Source organism: Thamnophis elegans, chromosome Z (genome assembly GCF_009769535.1).
Source record: "Thamnophis elegans isolate rThaEle1 chromosome Z, rThaEle1.pri, whole genome shotgun sequence".
NCBI lineage: Eukaryota > Metazoa > Chordata > Lepidosauria > Squamata > Colubridae > Thamnophis > Thamnophis elegans.
In genome coordinates, this window is record NC_045558.1 from 118,665,278 (window position 1) to 118,692,768 (window position 27,491).

The window sequence follows — 27,491 nt, forward strand, 5'->3', positions numbered from 1 at the left end:
CCCTGCTAGGCCTGCGGCGTCGCCATCTTGTTTTCCAGTTGCACGCATAGCGAAGCGTGAGCACGAGAGAAAACGGCAGTAGTGCTGGCTGAAATTCCCTGATCTAGTCCAGTATTTGGTTTCTAATAATCGCCAATAGATTCTCCAGGGATATACCTAAGCACAACAGTCCCCAACCTTTCTGGTAGAGGGTGGGGAAGTGTTGGTTCCATGTGAGTGATTGTGCCACTCACACAAATGAAACTTTGTATACAAGCGGGTCTATCTATTGCTCATGTAAATGGACCTTCAAGCTTGCTTGCCGTTTTCCGTGGCCCAGTTCTGAACAGGCTGCGGTCCAGTTCTGGGGCATGACCCACAGGTTGGGGGACCCCTGCCTAAGCATATTCCATTTCATGTCCTCAGCTTCTTATATCCAGAGATACAGGTGGGACTTGCAAAGCTGTATTGCCACAGGAAGTAATCCCTTCACTAGCCTTTCCTTCCTCCCTATTCTCCATTCTGCTTCTCCTGCCTGATATTCATCATCTGGTACCTTGTTACCAGCAAAACGCACATGACGTTCTTTGTATCACGTGATCAAAATTCAGGCATTTGGCAGCCAGTATATATTTATGGCCATTGCAGCATCTTCTGCTCCTGTAATCATCATTTGTGACCTTCCCATCTGGCTTCCGGACAAGCAAAATCAACGGAGGAACCCTGATTCGTTTAATGACCATGTGATTCAACAACTATAGTGACGTGTTTAATTGTGGCAAAAAAAAAAAAAAAGCCTGTAAAATTGAATGTGATTCAGTTAACAATCACCTCTGAAAGAAATGGCAATTCTAGTCCCAACTGTGATTATAAGTTGAGGGCTACTTGGATCAAGTGCGGATCAAGTTATAACTTAACATATCAGGAGAAGATTAAGAAAAGTGAAGGCTATTCTACCCGACCACTTTTTGTATTGTAGGCCTTCCATGGTCCTGATCTGTGAGCTAGGTGTACCTTAATACCGTATTTTTCAGAGTATAAGACACACCGTTTCCCCCCCAAAAAAGAGGGTGAAAATCTGGATGCATCTTATATTCTGAATACAGCATTTTTGGCTTCCTGAAACCCCACCCCCTTCACAAAAATGGATGTGCAGAAGTTTTGGGAGGCCTGCAAAGTGCTCCTGGGGGCTGGGGAGGGAAAAACTGAGTGAAAAACAAGCTGTTTTTTTTGCTTGTTTTTGCCCCCCCTCAGCCCCCAGGAGAACTCTACAAGCCTCCTAAAGGCTATGCATGGCCTTTTAAAAGCAAAAAACATGTTTTCATGAAAAATGGGCCGTTTTTTGCTCATCCCCCACCCCCCAGCCACCAGTAGCACTTTGCAGGCCACTCAAACACTCTGCATGCCCTGTTTTTCACAAAAATATGAGGATGTGCAGAGGGTTTGGGAAGTCTGCAGAGTGCAAAAGCTTTTTTTTTTTTTTAATTTGCCTTTTCAAAATCTTGGTGCGCCTTATACTCCGGTGCGTCTTCTACTCCCAAAAATACGGTAGATCAAATTAATAAATACATTTCATTCATGTTTTTTTCCCTAATGTTTGGATTGATTTCTTTGCTGTTTTTAAAATATTGGTTTTTAATTTTAAATCCCATTGGATACATAATGTTAAAAAACAGAAATAAGCAAGCTCTAATTCACGTAGTCTAACTCAGTGGCCCACAATCTTTCGGGAACCAAGGACAGATTCCATGCAGAAAGGTTTTTCCAGCGACCAGAAGTTGCATGGTTTCGCACGCTGCCTGCATTCCCTGGATGGAGCTTCACTTGTTTGCACAGCCCAGTTACTGACATGCTGTGGACCGATGCTGGGCCCTGGACTGGGGGTTCGGGACCCCTGGTCTAACTCACCTCCGTTATTATAGGGTTGATTTCATGGATTACAATAATTTCCTTGTCGTTCTGGATACTGGAATGATCTCCATTCAGCATTGGAGCAAGAATATTATATGGGACGTAACCAACTTGACCATAACAATTCTGGGCTTTCCACCACTTCTTACTATCATCAAGAACCTAACAACAAAGAAAATATTTCCATATAAGCAGAGACAACATTCCAGCCAGTTTTTGTGATACTCACAACTGTCCTAATTCAGCTTCGTAAATAATTCCATTTCTGCCAGCAGTGCACAATTTACTTTTCACATAGAGGCACTTGGCCTCTACCAAGTAAAATCACATGATTTCACATGTGCAAACACGTCACAATTATTTAACTGTTGCTAATTTTGCAGAAGTTCTGCATTTATTTGTTTGCTTCTCTTTTGTGCCACCGTTATTTCTTCATAAGTAATATAATAGAGCTTATACAGGAAGAAAAGTGGATTTCCTCCAATTAAAAAATACTGTGCTTAATTGGGTAAATGGCCTAGATACAAGTAGATCTCAACTTACAACAGTTGGTTTAGTGGCTGTTCAAAGTTACTGTGGCACTGAAAAAAGTGACTTATGACCATTTTTCATATTTATGACTGTTGCAGCATCCCCATGATCACATGATGAAAATTCAGCTGCTTGGCAACTGGTTCATATTTATGACTCTTGCAGTGATCCCCTTTTTGCGACCTTCTGACAAGCAAAGTCAATGGGGAAGCCAGATCCAATTAACAATTGTGTTACTAACTTAACAACTGCAGTGATTCACTTTACAAATGTGTCAAGAAAGATGGTAAAATGGGGCAAAATTGACTTAATAACTGTTTCACTTAGCAACAGAAATTTTGCACTCAGTTGTGGTCCTAAGTCAAGAACTTCCTGCAAGTGTTTGTGTGTGTTTCAGTGGTGGGTTCCGGATCCTGTTCCAACCGGTATGGTTGGAATGGGCCTGGCGTCACCCACATGGACACGCATGCATCGGACTTGCCTTCAACGCTTCCGCAAGCCTCCGCAACACTCCAGCTGCTTAAAGGACAGGTAAGGAGCTCGGCGGGCGGATGGGCCTTCCAGAGCACCGTACCGGAATGGTACCCGGTGCTCCGGGCAGGCTCCGATATGCCTATACCGGGGCGTACGGTCTGCAACCCACCACTGGTTTGTATAATGGTATCAATATAAAATATAATACATTAATATATAGAATATACATTGAACTTTATGAACCAATGTATTCTATATGAATTAACATATTTTAAAATAAAATATATATTTGTAACTGAATACATAATTTCTTGACTTTCTTATACCTTACAAAATTGACTATGTATCTTCCTCTTATATGTATCATATCATTTTTTGCTTTTTTCCATACATCTTTACTGCTGTTATCCGTGTACTTCATACCATACACTAAGGAAATAAATCCTTTATAAGTAATTCTTGAGTAACTCAAGGTGGTGAACAGGTATAACGCTCTTCCTCTTCCTATTTTCACAACCACAACCACAATCACCCAGCCAATTTTCATATTAAAATTTCAGGTTGGCAAACAATTGTTGTGTTTCCAAATTTTGGGATTCCCAAATGCAATCATCTTCTTTATATTAAAGATTCCGCTGTTCTTTTTGGCATGGTTGATACCATGGTTGGCATAAATTCACCTCTAATATGTCTCCTTGAAGCACCGACAGTTCATTGCTGTTTCTGGCTGTGAAGTTGTGGGTGCAGATCACTGATTTCTTCTCTAAATGTTTGCACCTGTGAGGGAGAAGGAAGACGCATTGGATTTAATGCAAGAATACCTATGATCTGTGTGGATCAGATTTCACATCTAAGGAATTCACTTCGTTTTTACGTATCCCCAAGATCTGTTGACCTGAGACAAATTAATGAACATAGCAAGTTGATTTATGATTAAGGAACAAGGTTGCCTCTTAGCACATAGTCAATAAATTTGTTTTAGATGAGGTCAGTTAAATTGTTACCTTGGTACTCATTGTTAATTAGTTCCGGGAGGTGCAATCGGTGCCAAATAAGCTTTCCCCATAAAGAATAATGTAGTGAGTCACAAGGTAGCTGACACCAACAGGTTCTAGCTTGGGCATTGGGTACCAAACAAATGATGAATACCAGGACAAAAATTTCACATCAAAATGTGTTGGGTAATTCTATGAATTTTAAAACAGTTGAGTACTAAGGTACCACTGTCTATGCATGTCCTATCTTTCCAAGTTTTCCTCCATGCTAGTCACCCAATTTAGACCCAGAAAACTTTATTTTTTCATTTCATATTTTCTGAGAATCAGAAAATCTATTGCAAATTTGATATCCATTTCCCATTCTTCCTAATCAGTCACCAATGGAACCAGAGATTTATCTGGGGATGGGTGTCATTGTGTTTTATTGAAAGTTTTAGAGATGAGTACTCCCAAGATTATGTCTGTCTCATCTCCCATTCCTTTCACTTTCACTTTGATGGAAATATTCTCTGTCCACCAAAGAGATGTGGTTTTGATTTAGTTTATTCTAAAGCCACACAAGTTATTCATTCACTTAGTTTCTTTTTAAAGTTACTAAACATAGACATCTTTTCTCTAAACCTGCAGGTGGCATAACCCATCTTCATATAAATACGAATGCTCACCAGAAACAGATGGGGGAATTATTCTTAAGATGCTGCTGTTGCAATGTATAAAAACAGGTCCTGCATTTTCTTCCTTAGAACTACTGTTTCCAGGGGTGTTTGGTGATGGTATGTGTGTCAACAAAGTCAAAATGGTGGCCACAGCCATATGACCAAAGCCCTCTCATATATATATATGCACATAGAAAGGTTCAGGCTTTGATCACATACAAGTAGTCCTCAACTTCTGATTACAACTGAGCCCAAAATTACTATAGCTGAGATGCTTGTTAAGTGAGTTTTGCCCCGTATTGTGATCTTTCTTGCAACCGCTGGTAAGTGAATTGCTGCAATGGATAAATTAGTAACCCAGTTATGAAGTGAATCTGGCTTTCCCGTTGACTTTGCTGATCAGAAGGTCCCAAAAAGTGACCACATGATCCTGGGGCACTGCAACCACCATAGATATGAGTCATTTGCCAAGCGTCTGAATTTTGATCACATAATCATGGGGATGTTGCAGAAGTCGTAAGTATGAAAAACGGTTTAAGTCATTTTTGTCAGTGCCATTGTAAATTTAAATGGTCACTAAATGAACTGCTGTAAGTCGAGGACTACCTATAGCCTGTAGCAACCATCTTGATTTTTTTAACATTCCCCTTGTGACTACCCCCAACTACTTCTTTACTTGCAAATATATGCAATTCACATAATTCAGCAGTCCCTGATCTTTGTGGCTTGGCAGCCTGGGTTGGGGCGGGGCGGGGGGTAGTAGAGGGAAACTGGGCTGCATAAGCTCAATTCATGTGAGCAGCAGGTCTGTGTATATACACATGCACACACGCACACACACACACACAGCTCAATTAGAGGAGTTGAGTCAACTAGCAGAGGCAAGTTGAGTTGTGTGTGTACCCATGTGTACATGTGCACTGGCCCACTACATGGTCCGGGGATTGGGGATTCCTGCTACAGAGCAGGGGCCTGGCCTGTTTGAAACTGGGCCACAGGAGAAATGGACAAGCACACTTGCGTGAAGCTCCAGTCACGCAAGTGGAGCTTCGCACATGAGCACAAGTGTCCTTCACTAAAGCACCGTCTACTCACGTGAATGGCGCTTCATGCAAGTGTGCTTGTCCATTTCTCCCACAGCCCAGTTTCAAACAGGCTGCATGTCCTATAGTGGGACATAGCTCGGGCGGTGAGGATTCCTAACACAATGGACTAAAAGAATTATTGTTAAGTTTTCTGTTCTTCTGTCAGCATAATTAAAACAGTGCATTTTTTAAAACTGAAATTGTGCTATTGAACAAGAAAAAATACAAAGACTAAGAAACAGTAATAAAAAGTTAAGCAACTTTGCTCTTGACAGGTAACAAAGCTGATCCATTAAAAAGAACCCAAAAGAAGAACACTATTAATTAAAGGCCCAGAAGTCCTGAAAATTTCCATAGATCTTGGTCTACATCACAGCAAAGACAAGGATGAGATACAGAAGTAAGCAGAAGAAGTTTGGTCAATGGGATGATATAACTGACAATTCTTGTGTCATCAACTAATTAAGCTACTAAACATTTTAAGTGTTAATAAATAAGGGTTAATCTAGTTAATAGTTGAGGGTTAGTAAATGAATTGTGAAGTATTATTTACGTCATGCCATTTTAATCTAGGTGTGTAAGTATAATAAAGAATGAAAGGGTAACTCCCAAATACAGAGTTAATAGTGGTAACTTCTGTTTTATTCAACTGGATATAAATATCCAACACTTCCTTCAATATCTTAAATTGACACTGATACTGGATTTGGGCATCGTGTGAATGCATTTCAATTTAGCTCATTTTAAACAGATTAACTATCTTTATTTCAAGTTTAGATTATCTTGTTTCATGTTCATTCAATATATGCTGGGTTTAGGGGTAAAGCAATTGTGTATCTATTCATCCGAAATTTCATGCATCCAGCCAATAAAAATATGTGAAAGAAAATTGCAAGATGGCTAGCTGTTACCATCCATCTCAGTAGCAAAGTGACCAACTCTGGTCATGCTCAGATTCATGAAAATTACCCCATTACAGAATAGGGGAAAAATGTGATATAGAAGGAAGGAATAGATAATGACCAGGTAAAGGGCAAAATGAGATATTAGTTTATACCCATTGCCTCTTTCTTTAATAAGTGGCATTTCCTACCAGAAAAGTCACCCTGAACCATCTACAGTATCTGCAATCCTTCTTCCAGCTAGATTTTATGAGGATCAGAGCTGGACTGGCTGGGACACCCATCTTGCAAACTGGTTCTGAGAAGGATAGGAATTCAAGAAGAAAAAGAAAAAGGAGACACCCAATTCCCACCCCACTCCAATACTACCTTCACTGGCTGGCCATTGTGCTCCTCTTGGTTTTCTTCTGAGCGCCATTTTTATTTAAAACCGCTGTCTTCTCATTTTTGTCCTGTTACGTTTCCCTTCCGTGCCCACCACCAAAACACCTGGTCCCCCTGACTCTTGCTTCTTGCCTTTTGGAAGACACTCGTGTGTCTCTGCCTCTCCTCCTCCAATTGTCTTCCTGCTTCCAGAGCTTTTCCCCTAATTGCTTTGCTCCCATGCATCAAAGTCTCATCCAAACCAGAGGTCAGCAGAGGAGAAAATAACTGAACTCCAGTTCCTTTCCTGTTCTCCTTCAACTCACTTCATTTTCTGTTAAGGTAACCTGGGCTCCCAAGTCTTGGTCCTCTATTTTATTCTCCTAGACTTCTTGGGAGACCCAAGTTTCTTCCTCTCTTTTTATCTCCAGGGAAAGGACTTTTGTTCATTGGTTCCCTGCCAAGTCCCTGTCTCCCTGGGTCTCCAAAGGATAAATTAAAAGGTTCCCTTGAGCTGCTCCTTGTGCTATTACTTTGTTCTTTTGTTCTCTGCTCCTGTACGTTATGAACTTACTGCACGCTGTTTGACTGCAAAAGAATGAGCTTGGGCAATATCAGAGTGTGCTTTTTACCACAGCCATGTTCATATTAACACAAGGGAGAACAGGGACATTTTCAGAGAACTATTGGAAAGGCAATGTCCATCACAGACACCATGAGGGCGAGGCAAAACCTGGCATGAGAAGACTCAGGTTCTACTTTATTTTTCTGCCAATAATTCTCTCTCAGCCAAACCTTCCTCCTAGGATTGCTGTGATGGGAGAAAATGGAGGGGAAAACACCAAGTACAGGTAGACTTCAACTTACGACCATAATGGAGCCTCCTGATAATATGTCGACAGTTGAAAAGTGATCCTCACCAACAGTGAGGGAGTCAAGTGGGCCTTGCTTCCATAAGTGTTGGACCAAACAAAACTGAATAATTTGGGTACTGGCTTAAAAAAAGAACTGCTTTGTCTCATTTTGCATTCCTTGCAAAATAATTGGAAGTCTTGCAATGTTTACTACCGTGTTTCCCCCAAAATAAGACAAGATCTTATTTTCTTTTGACCCCCGAAATAAGTACTTGGCCTTATTTTTGGGAAGGTCTTATTATTTTTGAGGTGCAGGAGGCGGTGAGCATAGTCACCTCATGGCTGCTGCTCTGTTGCAATATTTTCAGGGGAGGGCTTAATTTAGCGCATGCACTCAAAAGCCCAATTGGGATTATTATCTAGGAAGGTCTTATTTTCAGGGAAACAGGGTAAGTGAAACTTGTAGTCTTCAGTTGCATAACTGGGCTCAGCCTTTCTAATCCGCACACAGACACTGTTTTTTTTGGGGGGGGGGTTAGACTGTAAGGCATATGTTGGGGATATTCTAGAAATTGAAATTGATTTAGTTTTGCAGCATGAAACCTAGTATCGAAATATTGTCTGAAAATGTTTCAAAAATTGGTATTGATATTGTGCTTTTAGTAACTAAAGGTGGCAAACACAACTTCTGCTACTTCCTCATATTTTCCTCACAAAAAACTATGAGGTGAGTTGAGGTGTGAGAGAGAGTAACTGGCTTTAGGCACCCAACCAGTTTTCATGCCTAAGGTGGGACTGGAACTCACAGTCTCCTGGTGATTGATCCAAAGTCAACCACCCGACTTGCATGCTTAAAGCCCCGTGCCTTTACCACTAGACCAAACTGGCTTTGTCTTCATTATCGTTCAACTTTGACAAAGGTTGAGCAAATTACACTATAAATACATGTGTACTTGGGTACTTAGTAAGAATCCTGTGTGATCCTTTTGTATCACATTCGAAGATAACAGCTATCTGTTATTCAGTTTTTGAGGCGGGTCTATTCCCAACATACAACAAAATTGGTAGATGCTATCTCCACCACGAGGTAGAGCAAAGAAGGGGAAATACTCATGCTTGTGTATATGTGCATGTACACACATACACTCCCAACAGGAGAAATTATCAATTGTCTTTCCTTTCTTGTAAAGTTCCTTTATCTCCTTTCATCTGCGCATTTCCCCGGATAGCTATAAAAATGAGCTCTTATCAGCAGAAACAACAATTTTTACTAGCTGCTGCTTCCTCTTTCTTTATTTCAAGACATAATCCCAGAGTTCTCCCACAGGGCAAACACGTTACTTGGCCCAGAATTTAACTAAGAATTTTCTCCAATTCTGTGGTATTGTGTTTCCCAGTTATCTTTTGGTAGAGCTCAAAAGCATGGATGTGTTTTAGCTCCTTTTACAGGATGTAAAAAACCCAGAGACCTCTCCATTCTAAGAATTAAGAAAAGGGAGCGGTTACTAGCAAGGATTATTTCAGTGACACATTGAAACTTTTAGTTTATTTTTTGTACTCAAGCATTGCTGGTCAAATTCAGAATTTCTAGCACCACTACAAAACAGCCGTCTGGTTTTAATTTATTTTGAGAACTATGAGAGATTCCCCTTCTTCCCTGCCACATTATCAACTGATTATTAGGTGCTTCCCCATATCTGCATATATATGTGTATGAATAAATTAATCAGAATGTATGAATATGTGCATAAAAAGAGTAGGAAGAAAATTCAATTCTTAACTAATTTAATTCAAGGCCTCTACAATTGGTACATCTTTTGTTAGTTTACTTATGCTTAGCTCTTGAGTAAGTCATTATGTACTTATCTAGGCTACAAACTTTAAAAACTAATTTTAACAGTTAATTTGTTTCCCTAGACAACTAATCCTAGTTAACCTAATCATGGTATAATTCTTCGATTGAGAGATAGTTAGAATAACATTTGAAATACAGACATTTGTCAGCATAGCTCAATTCAATAGCAATAGCAATAGCAGTTAGACTTATATACCGCTTCATAGGGCTTTCAGCCCTCTCTAAGCGGTTTACAGAGTCAGCATATTGCCCCCAACAACAATCCGGGTCCTCATTTTACCCACCTGGGAAGGATGGAAGGCTGAGTCAACCTTGAGCCGGTGAGATTTGAACAGCCGAACTGCAGAACTGCAGTCAGCTGAAGTAGCCTGCAGTGCTGCATTTAACCACTGCGCCACCTCGGCTCTTAAAGCACTACAGAACAGATTAAATGTCAATAAATTGAGTGAAGATTGACATGCCAGAATATTTTGGCTCTTTTTGATCTTGGCAAGAATCAAGACTCTTGAGATCTTAGGATAAATGAATTTAGAGAACCATGAGAGAAGAAACTTACAAGTTCTGGAAGCTATGCCACAAATATCCATTCTAACAACTTCTCAATTATTTCTTATTATCCAATAATAAATAAAGTACTTATTAAATGTCCTTAAAAGAGGACAGAGAATGAAACAGGACTGAAATACAAAAGACTTGATGGGGAATTTTACGTCACTTATCAAATTTTGTGATCAGAGGCCCTCTTGCTTTGAAGGCATGTTGGGCCAGTTGGATTCCTAGCTACCAATACTTGTAAGTTTAGATTCAGGACAACAATTTGAAATCCTTGCTCAGCATCTAATGGTTGCTGATCACCAAAAGCACCCTTCACCCTGGCAAAAACCTGCAATTATTAACTACAACACACCATCACCTGCCCTAAACTAAGCTTCTGAGTGTCCTACCACCACCATATCCCTATCCTAGCTCCTATCCATGGCTTTACCATCGGACCCAGCTATTCCCAGAGCAAAGATAAACGGATAGAGAAAAATAGAAAAAAAATAGATTTTTAGAAAAAGAGGAAAGAGAAGGGGGGGAAAGCAATGTAGAATTGACCTAAGCATTTCATAAACGACTCACAATTTTCAATCTGAGAAAACCTCCTAAATGTTCAAACACTTTACCCAATTTATCCAATCTGATCACCAACTTCTAAAGAACCCATGATGAATCCTTACACACCTAACCCCTAAAATGTTAATCTTACCCTCCATCAATCTTTCATTTCTCCTCGAAAATTCTCTTCCCAGTGGGACCAGGGAAGGGACTGGAATTGTGTGCCCAGCAAGACAGGCCCCTCGATTCATATTAGTTCCCTTAATGCTACAATGGGGATTATACTGGGTGTGATGACCATGATTGAGGAAGCCAGAAGTTCTTCATCTAAGGAAGTGAAAAAGTTCTACTTTCTCCAACATTGCATGTGTTCTGAATATCCCAAATATTCAATTTCTTTAAGTAAAAAAAGATTCCCCTTGCACATCTGTGCTAGTCGTTCCTGACTCTAGGGGGTGGTGCTCATCTCCATTTCAAAGCCAAAGAGCCAGCACTCTCCAAAGATGTCTTCGTGGTCATGTGGCCGGCAAGATGCTGAAGGCACATAGAACGCTGTTACCTTCCCACCAAAGGTGGTTCCTATTTTTCTACTTGCATTTTTATATGCTTTCGAACGGCTAGGTTGGCAGAAGCTGGGACAAGTAACGGGAGCTCACTCCGTTAAACAGTGCTAGGGATTTGAACTGCAAAACTGCCAACCTTTCTGATCGACAAGTTCAGCGTCTTAGCCACTGAGCCACCCCATTCAATTTCTTTACTTCCTCTTTAAAAGATTTCATGCAACAGGAATTAGGAAAAGCTCTTTCGGCCTTTCATTCTGGCCTATTGTTGCAACTCATAGGAGATGTAATGCTGGTCTAGGATGACCAGTCTTTGGATTCATACAAATATTGCATTATGGGATGGCTCTACAACTCTTTGAAAGTCCCTACATCTTAGATACGATTCTTCAGACACGGGCCACCTGCAGGGGTTGTTCAGAAAAGCCAAGTTGGCAACTGCAGACGCACCATCAAAGTATTGCTCCTTTTTATGTATAATACATATACAGATGGTCCTTGTTTAGGATTGGAATGGACAACTTGGTCATTAAGTGAAATGGTTGCTAAGTGAAATGGTGCTTATGGTCTTACTTCAGCTTTCCTTTGCTTTATAGCCCTGAAAAGGCCATAAATGTGAGAACTGGTCATAAAGTTATCATCTCTGTCATAACTGCAAGTGGTCACTAAATGAGGCCATTAGTATTGCCCCTTGATACAATAGGGATATTGTATCAAGGGGCAATACTTTGAACATGCATTCTGGGTCACATTTTTGATGCTCCTGCATTGGAAGTTAATTTTAAAATTGCATGTTTACAAAAGGTAATATATATGTAGGTGTGCAGGGGTGTTAAGAGTGGAAACTAATTCTACAGGCAATCCCACCCTACTCATTAAAATCCTTGTCTTTCCCAATCTTCCCTTTTAATTTTTCTTTAAATTCTAAATGCTAAACCTCTTTTATAAACTCCCCATTTATCTCCGCAAATAACCAATCCATTCTCAAGATGTTCACCAATATCTTACCCATTGGCTGCAATTGTGGGGGCCGATTGCTGCAAATAGAGAAACAGTAAAGTTAGTTTGGTCCATCTCAAGTCACTCTTTCTCAAATTCTCCCTCCAGTTCATGGACAGGAATTATACAGAATATGTATAATTGGAACTACTGGTAGTTTTAAGCGAACTAGAACCTCCATTTGTTTGAGCTGGAAAAACACTTAATTTTTAAAGAATGTGCTATGGCTATTCTTTCAAAGCTGGAGGACTTATCTGTTCATAAAATTCTTAGTGTGAGGAATTATTTTAAAGCTATTTGCTCAAGTGTTCTGTGGTGGTATGTGGGAATGAACAGAACAGAATAGAATAGAATAACAGAGTTGGAAGGACCTTGGAGGTCTTCTAGTCCAACCCCCTGCTCAAGCAGGAGAGTCTATACCATTTCAGGTAGGTGACTGTCCAGTCTTTTCTTAAAAGCCTCCAGTGCTTTTAAGAAGAGACTGGACAGTCAACTCTGCACAAATTCTGAAGGCAAGTTGTTCCACTAGTTAATTTTTTTAACAATCAGTAACTTTCTCCTTAGTTCTAGGTTGCTTCTCTCCTTGACTAGTTTCCATCCATTGCTTTTTCCCTTCCCTTCTGGTGCTTTGGAAAATAGGTTGACCCCTTTAAATATTGGAATATGATTTATTCCATGGCTTAGCTTGCAGCCCCCACTAATCATCTTTGTTGCTCTTTTCTGCACTTTTTTCAGAGTCTCATTTTTGAATGATCTTGGAAAACAGGAGGGATATCCATTGTCTAGGCTGCAAATCTTTCTCTTGTCTTTCCCACATACCATCAGGCTTGTTCCTAAAGCATTCAAGAATGCATGAAGCCATGGTGGTGCAGTGGCTGGAATGCAGTACTGCAGGCTGAATCAGCACATTGCCAGGAGTTCGATCCGCATCAACTCAAGACTGACTCAGCCTTCCATCTTTCTGTGGTTGGTAAAAGGAGGACCCAGATTGTTGGGGGCAATATGAGTCTGTAAACCGCTTAGAGAGGGCTGTAAAGCACTGTGAAGCGGTCTATAAGTCTAAGTGCTAGTGCTATTCTTCTATAACCTATCCCTTTTTCTGGAAAAATGAGCAATCTAGTAAATATGCGTGCTTCCTAGAAGCATATGATTGGCCACGGAGAAGGCATAGGCTGGCTGTGTGAATCTATGTGAGTGTTGGATAGCTCTGTGCTTAAAAATATAACAAACAAGGAAAGTTAATTTGGCGTGTTCCAAGTCCTCCCAATTAAATAATGCCATACCACTTGCCTCTGGAATAGCTTCCCTCTGAAGATCCTAGAGGTCCTACCCTGCCCTCATTTGAAAGATCATGCAAACATAGTCTTAAAGTGGGTGACAAATGTTTATAGGATAATGTCTGTTGAGCTAGACTTTTTATGCAGAGGGATGTGCAGGGCAGAGGTGATGTTTTGGGTTTTTTTATTATATGGTATTTGTACTGTTTTTATCGTTGTAAGCCAAGAGTCATTGTGGAGTTGGGCAAACTTATACATTTAAATAAATAGAGAAGTAGTAATTAACACGTTAGACTATGGACCAGGGAGGGCTTACGGAGGCTGCTTAGGTTTTATTTTCTCCAGCAGCCAAAACATAATATGTGAGAGAAGGGTGGGATAGATGCAGTGGGCCAAATTGGAGCTCTGCAACTGACCAGCTTCCTTTGGGTTTTGCTCTTTGCAACAGAGACATTCTACTTCCATTTCATTCTGGAAAACACTACTTTCCTGCTGGATCTCTTTGTCTTGCTGATCCTAAAATGGACACTCTGCTGCAGGGGTGTCAAATTCAAAGCCTGGGGGCCAGATCCGGCGGCCCACGGAGTGCTTGGGCCATCCTGGAAACAGTGAAGGACCAGCCTGTGGTGCCTCTGCCAGTGAAAAATGGAGCTTGGGAGGCCTATTGAGATCCATTTTTGCTGGCAGAAGGTTGCAGGGGGCTGTCGCAGCTGAAAACGGAGCTCGGCAGCTTATTTCCAGTGGCGGAACGCTCAGGTCACCACAGGCACCCCCAACACGAGTGACGTCAAGCTGGCCATGCCCACCCCAGCAATAGCAATAGCAATAGCAGTTAGACTTATATACCACTTCATAGGGCTTTCAGCCCTCTCTAAGCGGTTTACAGAGTCAGCATATCGCCCCCAACAATCCGGGTCCTCATTTTACCCACCTCGGAAGGATGGAAGGCTGAGTCAACCTTGAGCCTGGTGAGATTTGAACAGCCGAACTGCAGTCAGCTGAAGTAGCCTGCAGTGCTGCATTTAACCACTGCGCCACCTTGGCTCCTCCCTCTGAGGTCAAGTACAACCCTGATGTGGCCCTCAGTGAAATCAAGTTTGACACCCCTGTTCTACTGTATGAATATGTCCCCCAACAGTAAACAGCCCATGGTAGAGCTGAGGCAAGGAGGACAACCACAAACGTAATACTCTGAATATCCTACATCTGAGGAAGTCCTTGTGCCAATTTAACCTCCAAAGTCATCCAACGGTGCAAATAAAATGGAAATCGCTGGTCTGAAAAAAAATATTCCACAAGCAGAAGCGACAGATCCATGGCAGCATTACTTCAGGCATTTGGTACTAAAGAAACAAGCTGCTTGCACAATAATGTCCTTTTGTTTGAAATGCAGCAAAACAGATACACCAAAGTATATAAAGTTGGGAAAGGGAAAGCGAAAGACAAGGAGAGGATGACCAGTACCAAATGGATGGACTTAGTTACAGAGTTACAGTGGCAATGGGTATGTACTAGAAGACTTGAAGGACCAAGTTTGCAGATTGATCCTCCTGGAGAAGATCTATTGTTAGCGCAAAATCAATCAGCATGTAACGTATGCAAAGATAATCTACTTCAGAGGTGGGTTGCCTCCGGTTTAACTACAGGTTCACTTTGTGCGCACTTTGCGCATGCACAGAACAATTTACAGTGAACTGGGCATGTGCATGCACTACTAAACAACATGCCAGCAACAGCAATAGCGACTAGATAACTGGTTCGTGTGTGTGTGTGTGTGTGTGTGGCCAGCCTGAGTCGTTGCCAGTTCTGCAATCCAGGCCAAAATACCACTACCAGTTCAGCCGAACTGGGCCAAACCGGGAGCAATCCACTCAGTGGTGGGTTTCAAAAATTTTTTGAACCTACTCTGTGGGTGTGGCCTCCTTTGTGGGAGTGGCTTGCTGGCCATGTAACCTTGTGGGAGTGGCTTGCTGGCCATGTTCTTTCTTTCTTTCTTTCTTTCTTTCTTTCTTTCTTTCTTTCTTTCTTTATTTATTTATTTATTTATTTATTTATTTATTTATTTATTTATTTATCTCTTTCTCTCCCTCTTTCCTTCCTTTTGTCTCTGTCCCTTTTTCCTTTTTTTCTTCCACCTCCCTCTCTTTTTCTTTCTTTTTTTCTTTTTTCTTTATTTCTTTCTTCCTTTCTTTCTCTTTTTCTGTGTGTATGTGTGTGTGTGTGTGTGTGTGTGTGTGTGTGTGTGTCAGTGGTAGGTTTCAAAAATTTTTGGAACCTCTTCTGTAGGTGTGGCCTGCTTTCCAGGTCCACTGGTGGAACCTCTTCTAACCAGTTCGGTCGATTTGATGAACCGGTTCTACCGAACTGGTGTGAACTGGTAGGAATCCACCTCTGAACCCACCTCTGATCTACTTCTTCAACTGTTCCAAAAGGCTGCAGAACCTTTTATAGCCATTCTCTTGCTCAGAATGCAAGCTTATGTTCACAACACTGACCTGATTGCGGCGTTCTTCATGGCGGTTTTGCATCTCTACTGGGTCTTCCCAAAGTCTCCCAAAAGCATCTTGGTTAGGAGGCTCCCAGCCACTGTAGAAAGTCAGGTTGTAGGAAGCCGCATAGCCCCTGGGGAAATCCACCCTTGATGGACAAAGCAAATAAGAATGTGAATTAGCAGGAAGGAGCTAAAGTCATCACATTTTCTTTAAAAAAAAAACACAAATATGTCATCATTTGTCAATCATTAAGACATTGAAGTACAATTTTTTTTTTGTTGTGTGTGCCCCTCCCTCCCTCCACCCCCCACCCCCCCTCCTCCTTCCCCCCCCCGACTTCCCAGAACCCGTACACGGTATGGATTTTTAACTAACACAGTCTAAAATCTATTGAGAAAAAAGAAATAAAGAAATTAATGACATTCTAGATTGACCTTAGCTTCTTCTTACTGAACTGACTTTTAACAGTTTAAATCATTTCTGATCTTAAGCATAGGCTAACTGGAATTTCTTAGTCCCGTATTTATTTTGTATATAGTCAATCCATTTTTTCCAGTCTCGTTTATATATCTCATTTGAATGATCTTTGAGATATGCCGATATTTTAGCCATCTCGGCTAAGTTTGTTACTTTCAATGTCCATTCTTGGATTGTAGGCAAGTCTTCCTTCTTCCAATATTGCGCCACCAACAGTCTTGCTGCAGTTATCAGGTGCAGAATCAAATTGGTCTCTACCACTGTAAAGTCAGTACATATACCTAGTAAAAATAACTGAGGAATAAACTTTATCCTTCTTTTAAAAACATTTTGCATGACCCACCATATTTTTATCCAAAATGCCTTAACCTTTTGGCAGGTCCACCATATATGATAATATGTAGCATCGAGAGAACCACACCTCCAACATTTAGGCTGTACATTCGGATACATAGAAGCCAACTTTTTAGGATCTAAATGCCATCTATAGAACATCTTGTAAAAATTTTCTCTCAGATTTTGAGCTTGTGTAAATTTCACATTTCTTACCCAGATTCTTTCCCATGTATCCAACATTATTGGTTCCTCAATATTTTGAGCCCATTTTATCATACAATCTTTAACTAATTCTGTTTCCGAATCCATCTGTATTAATACATTATATATCCTCTTTATATGCATTAAGCTTTGATCTCTTATTTGTTTAAACAGATTATCCTCAACTTGGATAAAACCAATTTTTTGATCTATTTTCCACCTAGCCTGTAATTGCCCATACTGAAACCATGTTTGAACTACCTTCTCCTCTTTTAATACCTCAAGTCATCACATTTTCAATCATTGCAAGTTAAATAAACCACCCAGGCAACAGCTGCCAACCAATCTACAACAGACCCACCATATTTATATCATAAATGAATTGGTCTAACAGAGAAGATTTTGGAATTCAAATTCCAAAGTTTCCAATCCTTATTAAGTAATTTGCTTGTGGATCCAGATCATCTGTGATATCACTTCAGTTGAGAGGCAGAGGGGGCTATTTCACCAAAATTAAATAACCAGTAGCAGGAGTCTCCAAACTTGGACACTTTAAGACTTCTGGACTTCAACTCCCAGCATGGCTGGCTGAGGAATTCTGGGAGTTGAAGTCTACAAGTCTTAAAGTGGCCATGTTTGGAGACCCTTGGCCAATAGCATCAAGAAAGGAATAAGGAAATTGTAATAGTTAGAAAACTACAGAAGGAAGAAGTAGAAGTGAATGGATTAAGCCACATCCTATAGAGAGAGAAAAAAAATAAGAAGGCAAAAAAAAAAAAAAAAAAGCAAGGGAAAACAAACTCGAATCCCCTTACCTGGGCTTAGTCCAGTTTTCACCCAGAGAATGCCACAGTTCTGTTTCCCATTCTCCCAAGCAGCTTTGCATCAAAGTTACTGCCTCTAGAGTTAGCATGGGATTGCGCAATTCAGAAGCAAATTCCACACCCCCAGAAGCATCCACAATCTGAAATGGGAAATGAGAATCAGAATCTATATTATCTGTTCCCCTGGAAGCTCCATCTTCTCCCAGGGAAATTTACCAATACACTCATATAGGAATCATTGATATGTGCAATCTAATCTCATGTTTATCATGAGATTCTCATGGATTATATTACACAACTCTGCAACTAGTGGAACTGACGACCTATCTCTTCCCACTTATGATTATAACCATGTTGCTTGTATCTTTTACAATTTATATTGTTTTATTTATTTCCTAGTATGATTTGATTGCTTATTAGTAACCTTTGGCTATCACTAAGTGTTGTATTTTATGATTATTGATGAATGTATTCTATTTTATTTTTCTTTATGTACGCTAAGAGCATATGCACCAAAGACAAATTCCTTGTGCGTCCAATCACATTTGGCCAATAAAGAATTCTATTCTGTTCTGTTCTACTCTATTCTATTCCATTCAGTTTCACAGTTCACATTTGTTACTTAAGTAATACACAGGTAGTCCTCAATCCATAACAGTTCACTAAGTGACCATTCAAAGTTATAATGGCACTGAAAAAAGTGACGTGATCATTTTTCACACTTAAAGTCATTGCAACATCTCCTGGTTTACATGATCAAAATTCGGACATTTGGCAACTGGTTCATATTTATGACAGTTGCAGCATCCAGGAGTCCTGTGGTCCCCTTTTGTGGCTTTCTGATAAGCAAAGTCAATTGGGATGTCAGATTCATTTAATGACTGTGTTACTAACTTAACCACTGCAGTGATTCACTTAATAACTGTGGCAAGAAAGGTCATAAAATGGAGCACAACTCACTCAACAACTGTTTCACTTAGCAACAGAAATTTTGGGCTCAACTGTGGTCATATGTCCCTTAAGCATAGTTTCATGTCATTCTGCTGCTTTTACAATCTAACTGCCCCTCTACATCTATCAGTCTATTGTTTCCCAATTTTGGCTACTCCCAGAATTCTAAGTCATGTCCATATAGGCTGAAGAATTCTGGGAGTTGAAGTCTACACCAGTTCCCTAGCGGTTCGGACCGATTTGGCTGAACCAGTAACGGTTTGGCGGCCTGGGTTGCTGGAACCGGCAGTGACCCAGGCTTGCCACCCTCCCAAACTGGTTGCCCATGTGGTGTCATAGGCGGCACTATCTTGATTTTTGCTTCTGCGCATGTGCATAGCAATTTTATTGCACTGCGCATGCATGCACAATGCACATCAAGCAGGCACACACATCAAGCATGTGTGCATCAAGCATGCATGCATTAAGCATGCGTGCATCATGCGTGCATGAATAGCATGCACATGAGCAAGCCGGCAATAGTGCCTGCTGGAACCCATCCCTGGTCTACACATTTGGGAGACGCAAGATCGAGAAACACACTGTTACTAATTCAGCTACCAGACACTTCATCTCCTCCTCTTCTTCAGACAAAAGCACTTACCATCTTCAAGGGTTTGAAAAGAATACATATTAGCTCCTCTGAACTAGGGCATGAGATATTGGGTTTCAGCCTTGCCTAAGTGGTGGGGGGAAAAGAATAGTTTAGTTGTAAGCATAACTGAAGGAGGAACATTCCATTTCCATGTTGGGAGGGAAAAAATGTACACAAAACTCACCAGAAGGCTAAAGGAATATTTGATCTTGGACAGAGCGTCTTCAAACTCCTCTTGGGATGGGGGTTTTGCTCTGATGGTTAAGAGCCCCTCTGTGGTTGTGGTAAAGACAGAAACAGTAAAAATCTCCCTGCAGCTCCATCTATTTTGGGGGCTGGTGAAGTTCCAGCCCCAAGACTCAAACCTTTTTTGGCTCGAGAAGATCAAGGCTTGAGGGTTCCAGATATCTCCTACTACCCAGGGCAGCTCAACCCTATCGATGCAGGAATAACTGCCCATTATAGTAGTCCAATTATGTTTGTAGGCCTTGGATTTGTCTTTAAGAAATAGTGGCTCTAAAAACGTTTTGGGCAAAGAAGCTTGTTCAAAAACAGAGAATAAAAACTTTTTGACTTGCGTAAAAACAGAGGATAATGCAATTACAGGAGGCATTTCTGAAGTTGTCAGGAGATCCATTGCAGAGGCCCATGATGGAAGGGGAAAGTTTCCAAGCCATAGCAAAATGTTGTGGATTCGGACAAATGTATTTGTTTTCATTGATTTATTAAACAAATTTATATCACCATCCAACATTTTACACTGTATAATAAAAATCCATTTATATATATATATATCCCTCCCTCCCTGTCTCCCCCCCTCTCTCTCACACACACACACACACACACACATATACACACACACGGCAGCAATAACACAATCAAATCAGCAACTTGATTGCCCTATCTCTTTTCGTGGCCCCCAAACCCAGGTAACAAAACCACAATTTTAACACCTTTTTAACAAGAGAGTAGAGGCCCCATCATACCCCAGGGGAAAGGTGTTCCATAAGGAAGGGGTCACCACTGAGAAGGTCCTTTTCTCATCAGGTATACATTTCTAACTGATGGGAGAAACAAATTCTAGAATCATTCTGGAGGCGGAGTTAGAACTCACAGAAAGATTCTGATTGGGACAGACTTTAGAAGCATTTCCTGTTTCTCTAGCTGCCTTCTGCATTCCCAGCCAATCGTCTCACCTCTTGGTGTTCGAAGGCGCCCTCTTGCAGAGCTCCTGTATTGGTTCAGGTCACGGAAAGCTTCTGCACATTTCTGCAGCTTTCTCACGAAGGCTTCCACATCATCAAAAATCCGGTTCAGCAGTTCCTGCCAGAGGGACACAGGCAATAAAGAGAATGAAAGAAAAGTTGTTTGTACTGAGCAAGGAACAAGTGATGTGAGAGCATGGCTCACCTGAAAGGCCTTTGGAAAATAAAGTGAATTTGGATGCTCCTTGAGTAGGGATACTTGTTGGTTGTTGTACTGTAATTGCTAGTTTCATTGTCCCACTTTTTAAACCTGCTACAGGGAGTCCTTGAGTTATGACTATAATGGAGCCTGCCCATCACTGTCGTACTCATAACAGTAATAAAGCAGGTCAATCACACGACTGGCCCAATTTTACAATCTTTCTTTCAGGGGACATTAAGTGAATTTGTGGTCATTAAGCAAATGCCATGGTCATTAAGTGAATGACCATATCTCTTCCCTACCCCCTTCTCCAAATCTCATTTATATAAAAGCCAACAACAACAATTAATCTTCCCATTTAACTCACCACATTTTGCTCTATTGGGATGTTGGACAGATCAGGTTCCCCTATCAAGATGGCTGGAAACAGGGAGAAAAAAAATGAAGAGTTTAAGACACTAGGGCTACATTTTGCTGGGACACAAAGAGGATTAATCTGTCTTGAAGAGCCCAGTGGCAGGAAAAGACTATGCAGCTGTGTCTTCTTCTGTGACTCCCACAACCATATGAGCAGTATGAGGAACCTCACTTTCCTGCCCTTTGGTCTCTGATGAGTAGGGTGTACAGCAATGCCATGGCATCAACCTTAAGAATGAGGCCAATGGTTTCAGCTTTTGGAAGTGATCTTTAATACCATGCTTATTTTACCCAAAGAGAAGGGTGGGGGGAAACAAACACACAAATTGTGAAGGAACCAGACAAAGATTTAGACAGGCCTATTTGTGGCTGGAATCTCTTGATGGGAAAGATTCCTGGATTGTTCCCTGCAACTCAAATGGAAAGTAAAATATATAGGGGTGCAACATGACTTCTTGCTAGCTGTTCTAGAAGAAGATCCCATTAAAGACAATTAATATACCCTGTTTTTCCCCAAAATAAGACCTCCCCGGATAATAAGCCCAACTGGGCTTTTGAGTGCATGCGCTAAAATAAGCTCTCCCCAAAAAATATTGCAACACAGCAGCAGCCATGAGGTGACCACACCTTCTGAACCTCAAAAATAATAAGACCTCCCTAAAAATAAGGTCATGTGCTTATTTTTGGGGGGAGGGTCCGAAGAAAATAAGACCATGTCTTATTTTTGGGGAAACAGGGGTATATGAAGCTAGGAAACTCCTTAATGCTATGCTAGAACCTTGGTGGATGCAGCCTATAATCTCTTCTAAGCTGCAATAGTCTTTTGAGGCAAAAGCCATTTAACTGGACATGCTAGAAAATGGCCTTAAAGACCACATGGATGGATAACATATATTTTACCAAGAAGTTATCATTCTTCTCAAAATGTCCTCCTCCATAAAAACTTGTGGGGCTTAGCCTAAGGTCCTTACCATCTTCTCTTGGCCCTGGTGCAACAATCTTTGTCCTAGAAGGAACCTGCATAGGAGGCTGAGAGAAGACCTCCTGATTATCAAGCATGTTTTGGGCAGCTCTGTAAACAAGAAACATAGAGTCTGAGATCTGAAGAGAAAGACTGATTTTCACTAGATAATGCAACCTCCTTTCCATCTTACACTTGACCTGTATAACTTCCAGGCTGGGGATGGGCAAAATTTTGTAGGCTGAGGATCAATCGTTGAAGGGACCTCAGGGACATAGTGAGTGGGACAATATTGCAACACTTTCTAAGACTATGTAAATAGGAATGGGATCTTTTTTGCTCCGAAGTTGGGTTTCCAAAGTTGGCAACTATAAGATTTGTGGGCTTCAGCTGCCATAGTTGAATCCCATATCAAAGCTGGCTGGGGAATTCTGGGAGTTGAAGTTCACAGGTCTTAAAGCTGTGTCTTAAAATTGAAGCCCACAAGTCTTAAAACTATGCTGGCTGGAGAATTCTGGGGCTTGAAAACTACACATTTTAAAGCATGCTGGCTAGAGGATTCTGGGAGTTGAAGTCCGCCTGCCTTAAAGTTGCCAAGTTCGGAGACACTTGCTCTAGAGCTTGAAGGTGGGGATCTTTCTATTGTATGCATTGCAATGTATGTGCGGTTCAAGCTCTTCCTGGTCAAAACAATGGGAAATGAATACATTATTTGGGGCGGGGAGGGGAATGCTCAAAAGCAATTCTGGAGTTATATTCAACCCCAGGGGCACACATTGGCTTCTGATTTATATAACATTCCACGCTGTTCAACAACATAAGAATCTATAACAGGTATCTAGACAACCTATGACCCACTGGTCACAACAAATTAACAAAGTTGGAAGGAACCTTGTAGGTCTTCTAGTCCAACCCACCACCCACGCAGGAGACACTACACCATTTCTGACAAATGACAGTTCAGTCTCTTCTTTAAAGCTTCCTGGGATGAAGCATCTACAATTTCTAAAGGCAAGCTGTTCCATTGGTTGATTGCTCTCATTGTCAGAAAATTTCTCCTTACGGTATTTCTAGGTTGAATCTCTCCTTGATCAGTTTCCATCCATTATTCCTTGTTTGGCCTTCAGGTGCCTTAGAAAATATCTTCACCCTCTTCCTCTCTATGGCAGCCCCTCAAATATTGGAACACTGCTATCATGTCTCCACTGGGTCCTTCTCTTCACTAGACAAGCCATGCCCAGTTCCTGCAACAGTTCTTCATATGTTTTAGCCTCCAGTCCCCTAATCACCTTGGTTGTTCTTCTCTGGACTTTTTCTAGAGTCTCAACATCTTTCTTATAGTGTGTTGACCAAAAACTGGATGCATGATTCTAGGTGTGGTCTTACTAAGGCTTTACAGAGTGGTTTTAGTACCTCACTTGATTTTGATTGTATCCCTCTGTTAATGCAATTTAGGATTGTGTTGGCTTTTTTGGCTGCCATCGCACACTGGTGGATTTTAAAGTATCAATGGCATTTTAAAAAGTGACTTATTACCGGTCCTCTCGTTTATAACCATTGCCACATCTGCAAGGTCAAAAATCAGGTGGTTGCAACAAGCATGTATTTATGACAATTGTGGTGTCATAAAGACTCACCACTTGTGACCTTCACAAGTAAAGTCAATGGGAAAAGCCAGATTCGCTTAAGGACTGAATGATTCGCTTAACAACTGCAGTGATTTGCTTAACAACTGTGGCATGGCTCACTGAACACCTGTCTTGCTGAGCAATGGAAGTTCTGGTTCCAATTGTGATCGTAAGTGGAGAACTACCTATAGCTAGACAATCCTACTTTCTCTCTGAGTCCAAGTTGTTTGATGGGGATGGTTGGGGTGGGATGAACTTGTAGAGGTGATGCAATTGCAGAAAGAAATCTACACTGGATAAGCAGCTGGTAAGGAAGAGGTTATGGGCCTTCACCCACCGCAGAGCTCTGCTGGGAATCAACTTTTCTTGCAGCAATGTCTTAGATCAGGGGTGAGGAACTATGGCCCCTTGATGACCTATGGACTTCAACTCCCAGAATTCCTGAGCCAGCCATGCAGTCATGCAGCCATGCTGGCTCAGGAATTCTGGGCTTTGAAGTCCACAGGTTATCAAGAGGCCATAGATCCTCACCCGTCTTTGATAAATCACAGTCTTGACTTCTTATTTATGACTAATGTGACATGGCCCTTTGAAGCTGTCCCATCCCAGCCTTGGGTTTTCTTAGGCTGTGCATTTACCTCAAGGCTTCCCTCCGCTGGATATCTCCTCCTGTGTTGAAATCCAACAGGGCACTGCTGATGTCTTGCTGGATCCATTCCGCCTGCCAAGTAGAGGAAAAACCAGATCAAAGATGTGTTGAGAACTCTTCCCTTGTCCCAGATCCCCATGGTGTAGCTCGGGGCTAGGCAAGCTCAGGATTCTGAACTGCCTATTGGCACCATATTATAACCCTCAAACCCTTAAAAACACAGCAGTCAAGCATTAGAAATATGTAGCTAAATGTCTATGGAGATTCTCAGTCATCCAGGTCATGGTTGTCCCAAAGGTGCTTTTTCAAGAGGCAACTGGACTTTCTCTGTTCTTCCTTGAAGATGTTCTCATTCAAGAAGCTTCTTCAGCGTCGAAAAAGCATCTTTAGGACATCAGAAGTAGAATTTTCTCTTTAACATAATTTTAAAAGGAGTGGGAAGAATCCCAGTATCTCCCCTGTGCATGGCATGTCCCCACTCTCTGTGAATGTTGTCTTTCCTTTAAAATGTTAATTGCAGCCATCAACCACTGAATAGTTGCCATCTCCGTCTCAAGCACATTTTCTGCAGTTAGTAGAATCGAGTAATTACATAGGATCATTCTCTACACATTCTTTGTGGATCAATAGGCTCAATTCTTTTACCCTAATTTGTTCACAGTCAAAGAAGTGAATATCCGGTCTGAGCTGAGTTGTTTCCTGGCACATGAGTACAAGCAAGGATCGGGCACGGGACTCAGGGCAGACAACATCACAATAAGCCACTGTTGGCAATGCAAAGTTCTCCAGTTCCTCCTATTGGAGAAAAGAAAGTCAATCAAGGACATCAGTGGTAGGTTTCAAATTTTTTTAGAACCTCTTCTGTAGGTGTGGCCTGCTTTGTGGGACTGGCTTACCAGCCATGTAACGGGGTGGGAGTGGCTTGCCAGCCATGTGACTGAGTGGGAGTGGCTTGCCAGCCATGTGACTGGGTAGGTGTGGCCAACTTGTAAAATGTGGTGAAACTCACTTAACAACGTTCTTATTTAGCAACCAAAATGTTGGCTCAGAAACTCTGGCATTTGAAGCATGCATGCCTTAAAACTGTCAAGGTACAAGACCCTTGCACCCCTAACCCTTTAGAAAAAATACCCCAGGGGTGTTCAAACTTGACAGCTTTAAGACTTGTGGGCTTCAACTCCCAGAATTCCTCCTCTAGTCATGTTGGCTCAGGAACTCTGGCATTGAAGTGTGCAAGTCTTAAAGCTGTCAAGTTACAAGACCCTTGCACCCTTAACCCTTTAGAAAAAAACCCCAGGGGTGTTCAAACTTGACAGCTTTAAGACTGTCAAGGTTTAGATAGGACTCTTAGAGGTGGGCGGGGCGATTGGTGAGCCAGCCAATCAGTGAGCGGCGGGCAGGGCAAGTGTGGTGTGGATGGGCGGGGAAGGGAGCTGGAACCGATTCTAAACGGCACTGTAGATTTGTGGAACCTCTTCTATAGAAGAGGTTAGAACTGGCAGGAACCCACCCCTGAAGGACATCCATCTAATATGGACTCTTTCCAAAGAAGAGGAATTGGGACACAGGTAACAGCCATTTCTCCCCCAAATCTTCATTAGTCACCCAGCATTGCTGCTCTGAGTAACTTTCTGCACCTTTGAGTTTATGTCAAGGAGCTTGATAGCCGATCCGTTGACCTGGAGCAACATCTCTTGAACCCAGATCTTCCCTTGCTTATCCATGATGCATAGTTTTCTGATAGCATCCTCCACAGATGTCAAATCGTCCTCTTCCCCAATGGAGAAGGTCACCAGGTGCTAGAGTATATATACATGAGAGAGATACAAGCAGATCCATTATATGCCATCAGTGTTATTATTCATCTATTTCATCAGTTTCCAAATGGTCCAGGAAACCTCAACATCTTACCATGACCAATATGTAAGAAATAGTGCAAACGTAGCAGCTATTTGAAACATCTTAATGCAACCTTTTTATTCTGAAAAACTAGCCAGTTTATAGTACTGGAGACTGATATGATTTCATGATACCATATTCTCCAAACTACACGTTGAAGATAGAAGCATGAACAGCCTTAGTAGAAGTTAGTAGATGATCATTAATCTGGCTTATAATGTGTTCCTGCATATCGAACCCCAACTATATTTTATTTTAGACCTGGGAAAAGTTTGTTCAGGTCTATTATTAAATTCTCGCTTTCTTCTTCCTTTTATTTTTCTTTTCCTTTCCTCCCACAACGTGTTATGGTCTATTGTGTTTTATTGTGTTTGTTCATCAGTTTAACCTTTGGCAGAGATTTTATATTGACATAAAGGGAAGGAAGTATCACGTTTTCAGGATCAAGTTTTTTTAATTGGGGGTTGGCAAATTATTTTACTTAAAAGATTGATCTAGTTTCAATATAGCAGAGGAGTAAGTAATGTCTGAGTCCAAACAATAGTAAACTCATCTTTGAGTGAGGGGGGGGGGGGTGTCCCACATGCCATATTTTTCAGAATATAAGATGCACCTTTAACCTGCCCCTAAAAGAGCGTGGAAATGTTGGAACGTCTTATACACCAAATACAGTCTTTTTTTTTTTTTTTGCCCTCCCGAAGCCCCATGCCGGCATCCCATTTTTGTGAAAAATGGGCAGTTTTTCACAAAAACGGAGGTGTTTTTGCCTTCCTCCAGCCCCCAGCAGCACTCTGAAAGCTTCAGCAGGGCTAGAGGAAGGAAAAAATGCCCCTGTTTTTGCAAAAAAATGGGCAAAAAATGGGCTGTTTTTCACAAAAACAGAGGCGTTTTTGTCTTCCCCCAGTACTTAGCAGCACTCTGTAGGGTTCAGCAGGGCTGGGGAAGGCAAAAATGCCTGTTTTTGCCGTTTTTCGCCCATTTTTTTGCAAAAACGAGGGCATTTTTGCCTCACCTATCTTGCTGAAGCCTGCAGAGTGCTTCTGGGGGCCGAGACAGACAAAACCTTTTTTTCC

At 41.4% G+C, this 27,491-nt stretch overlaps 1 protein-coding gene across 1 annotated transcript in view; it reads right to left on the reverse strand.

Moving 5' to 3' along the window:
• Positions 1-27,491, reverse strand: part of EPS8L1 (EPS8 like 1) — a 43,207-nt gene that overhangs the window by 7,182 nt on the left and 8,534 nt on the right. Inside the window, exons 4-16 of the mRNA XM_032237604.1 lie at positions 26,157-26,318; positions 25,165-25,314; positions 24,509-24,591; positions 22,253-22,353; positions 21,232-21,284; positions 20,654-20,780; positions 19,642-19,730; positions 19,467-19,541; positions 17,864-18,012; positions 16,038-16,179; positions 12,275-12,303; positions 3,576-3,672; positions 1,888-2,052 (exon numbers count right to left, since the gene is read on the reverse strand). Coding sequence (XP_032093495.1) covers positions 1,888-2,052; positions 3,576-3,672; positions 12,275-12,303; positions 16,038-16,179; positions 17,864-18,012; positions 19,467-19,541; positions 19,642-19,730; positions 20,654-20,780; positions 21,232-21,284; positions 22,253-22,353; positions 24,509-24,591; positions 25,165-25,314; positions 26,157-26,318 — 1,422 coding nt within the window. The remainder of the gene's footprint in view (positions 1-1,887; positions 2,053-3,575; positions 3,673-12,274; positions 12,304-16,037; positions 16,180-17,863; positions 18,013-19,466; positions 19,542-19,641; positions 19,731-20,653; positions 20,781-21,231; positions 21,285-22,252; positions 22,354-24,508; positions 24,592-25,164; positions 25,315-26,156; positions 26,319-27,491) is intronic.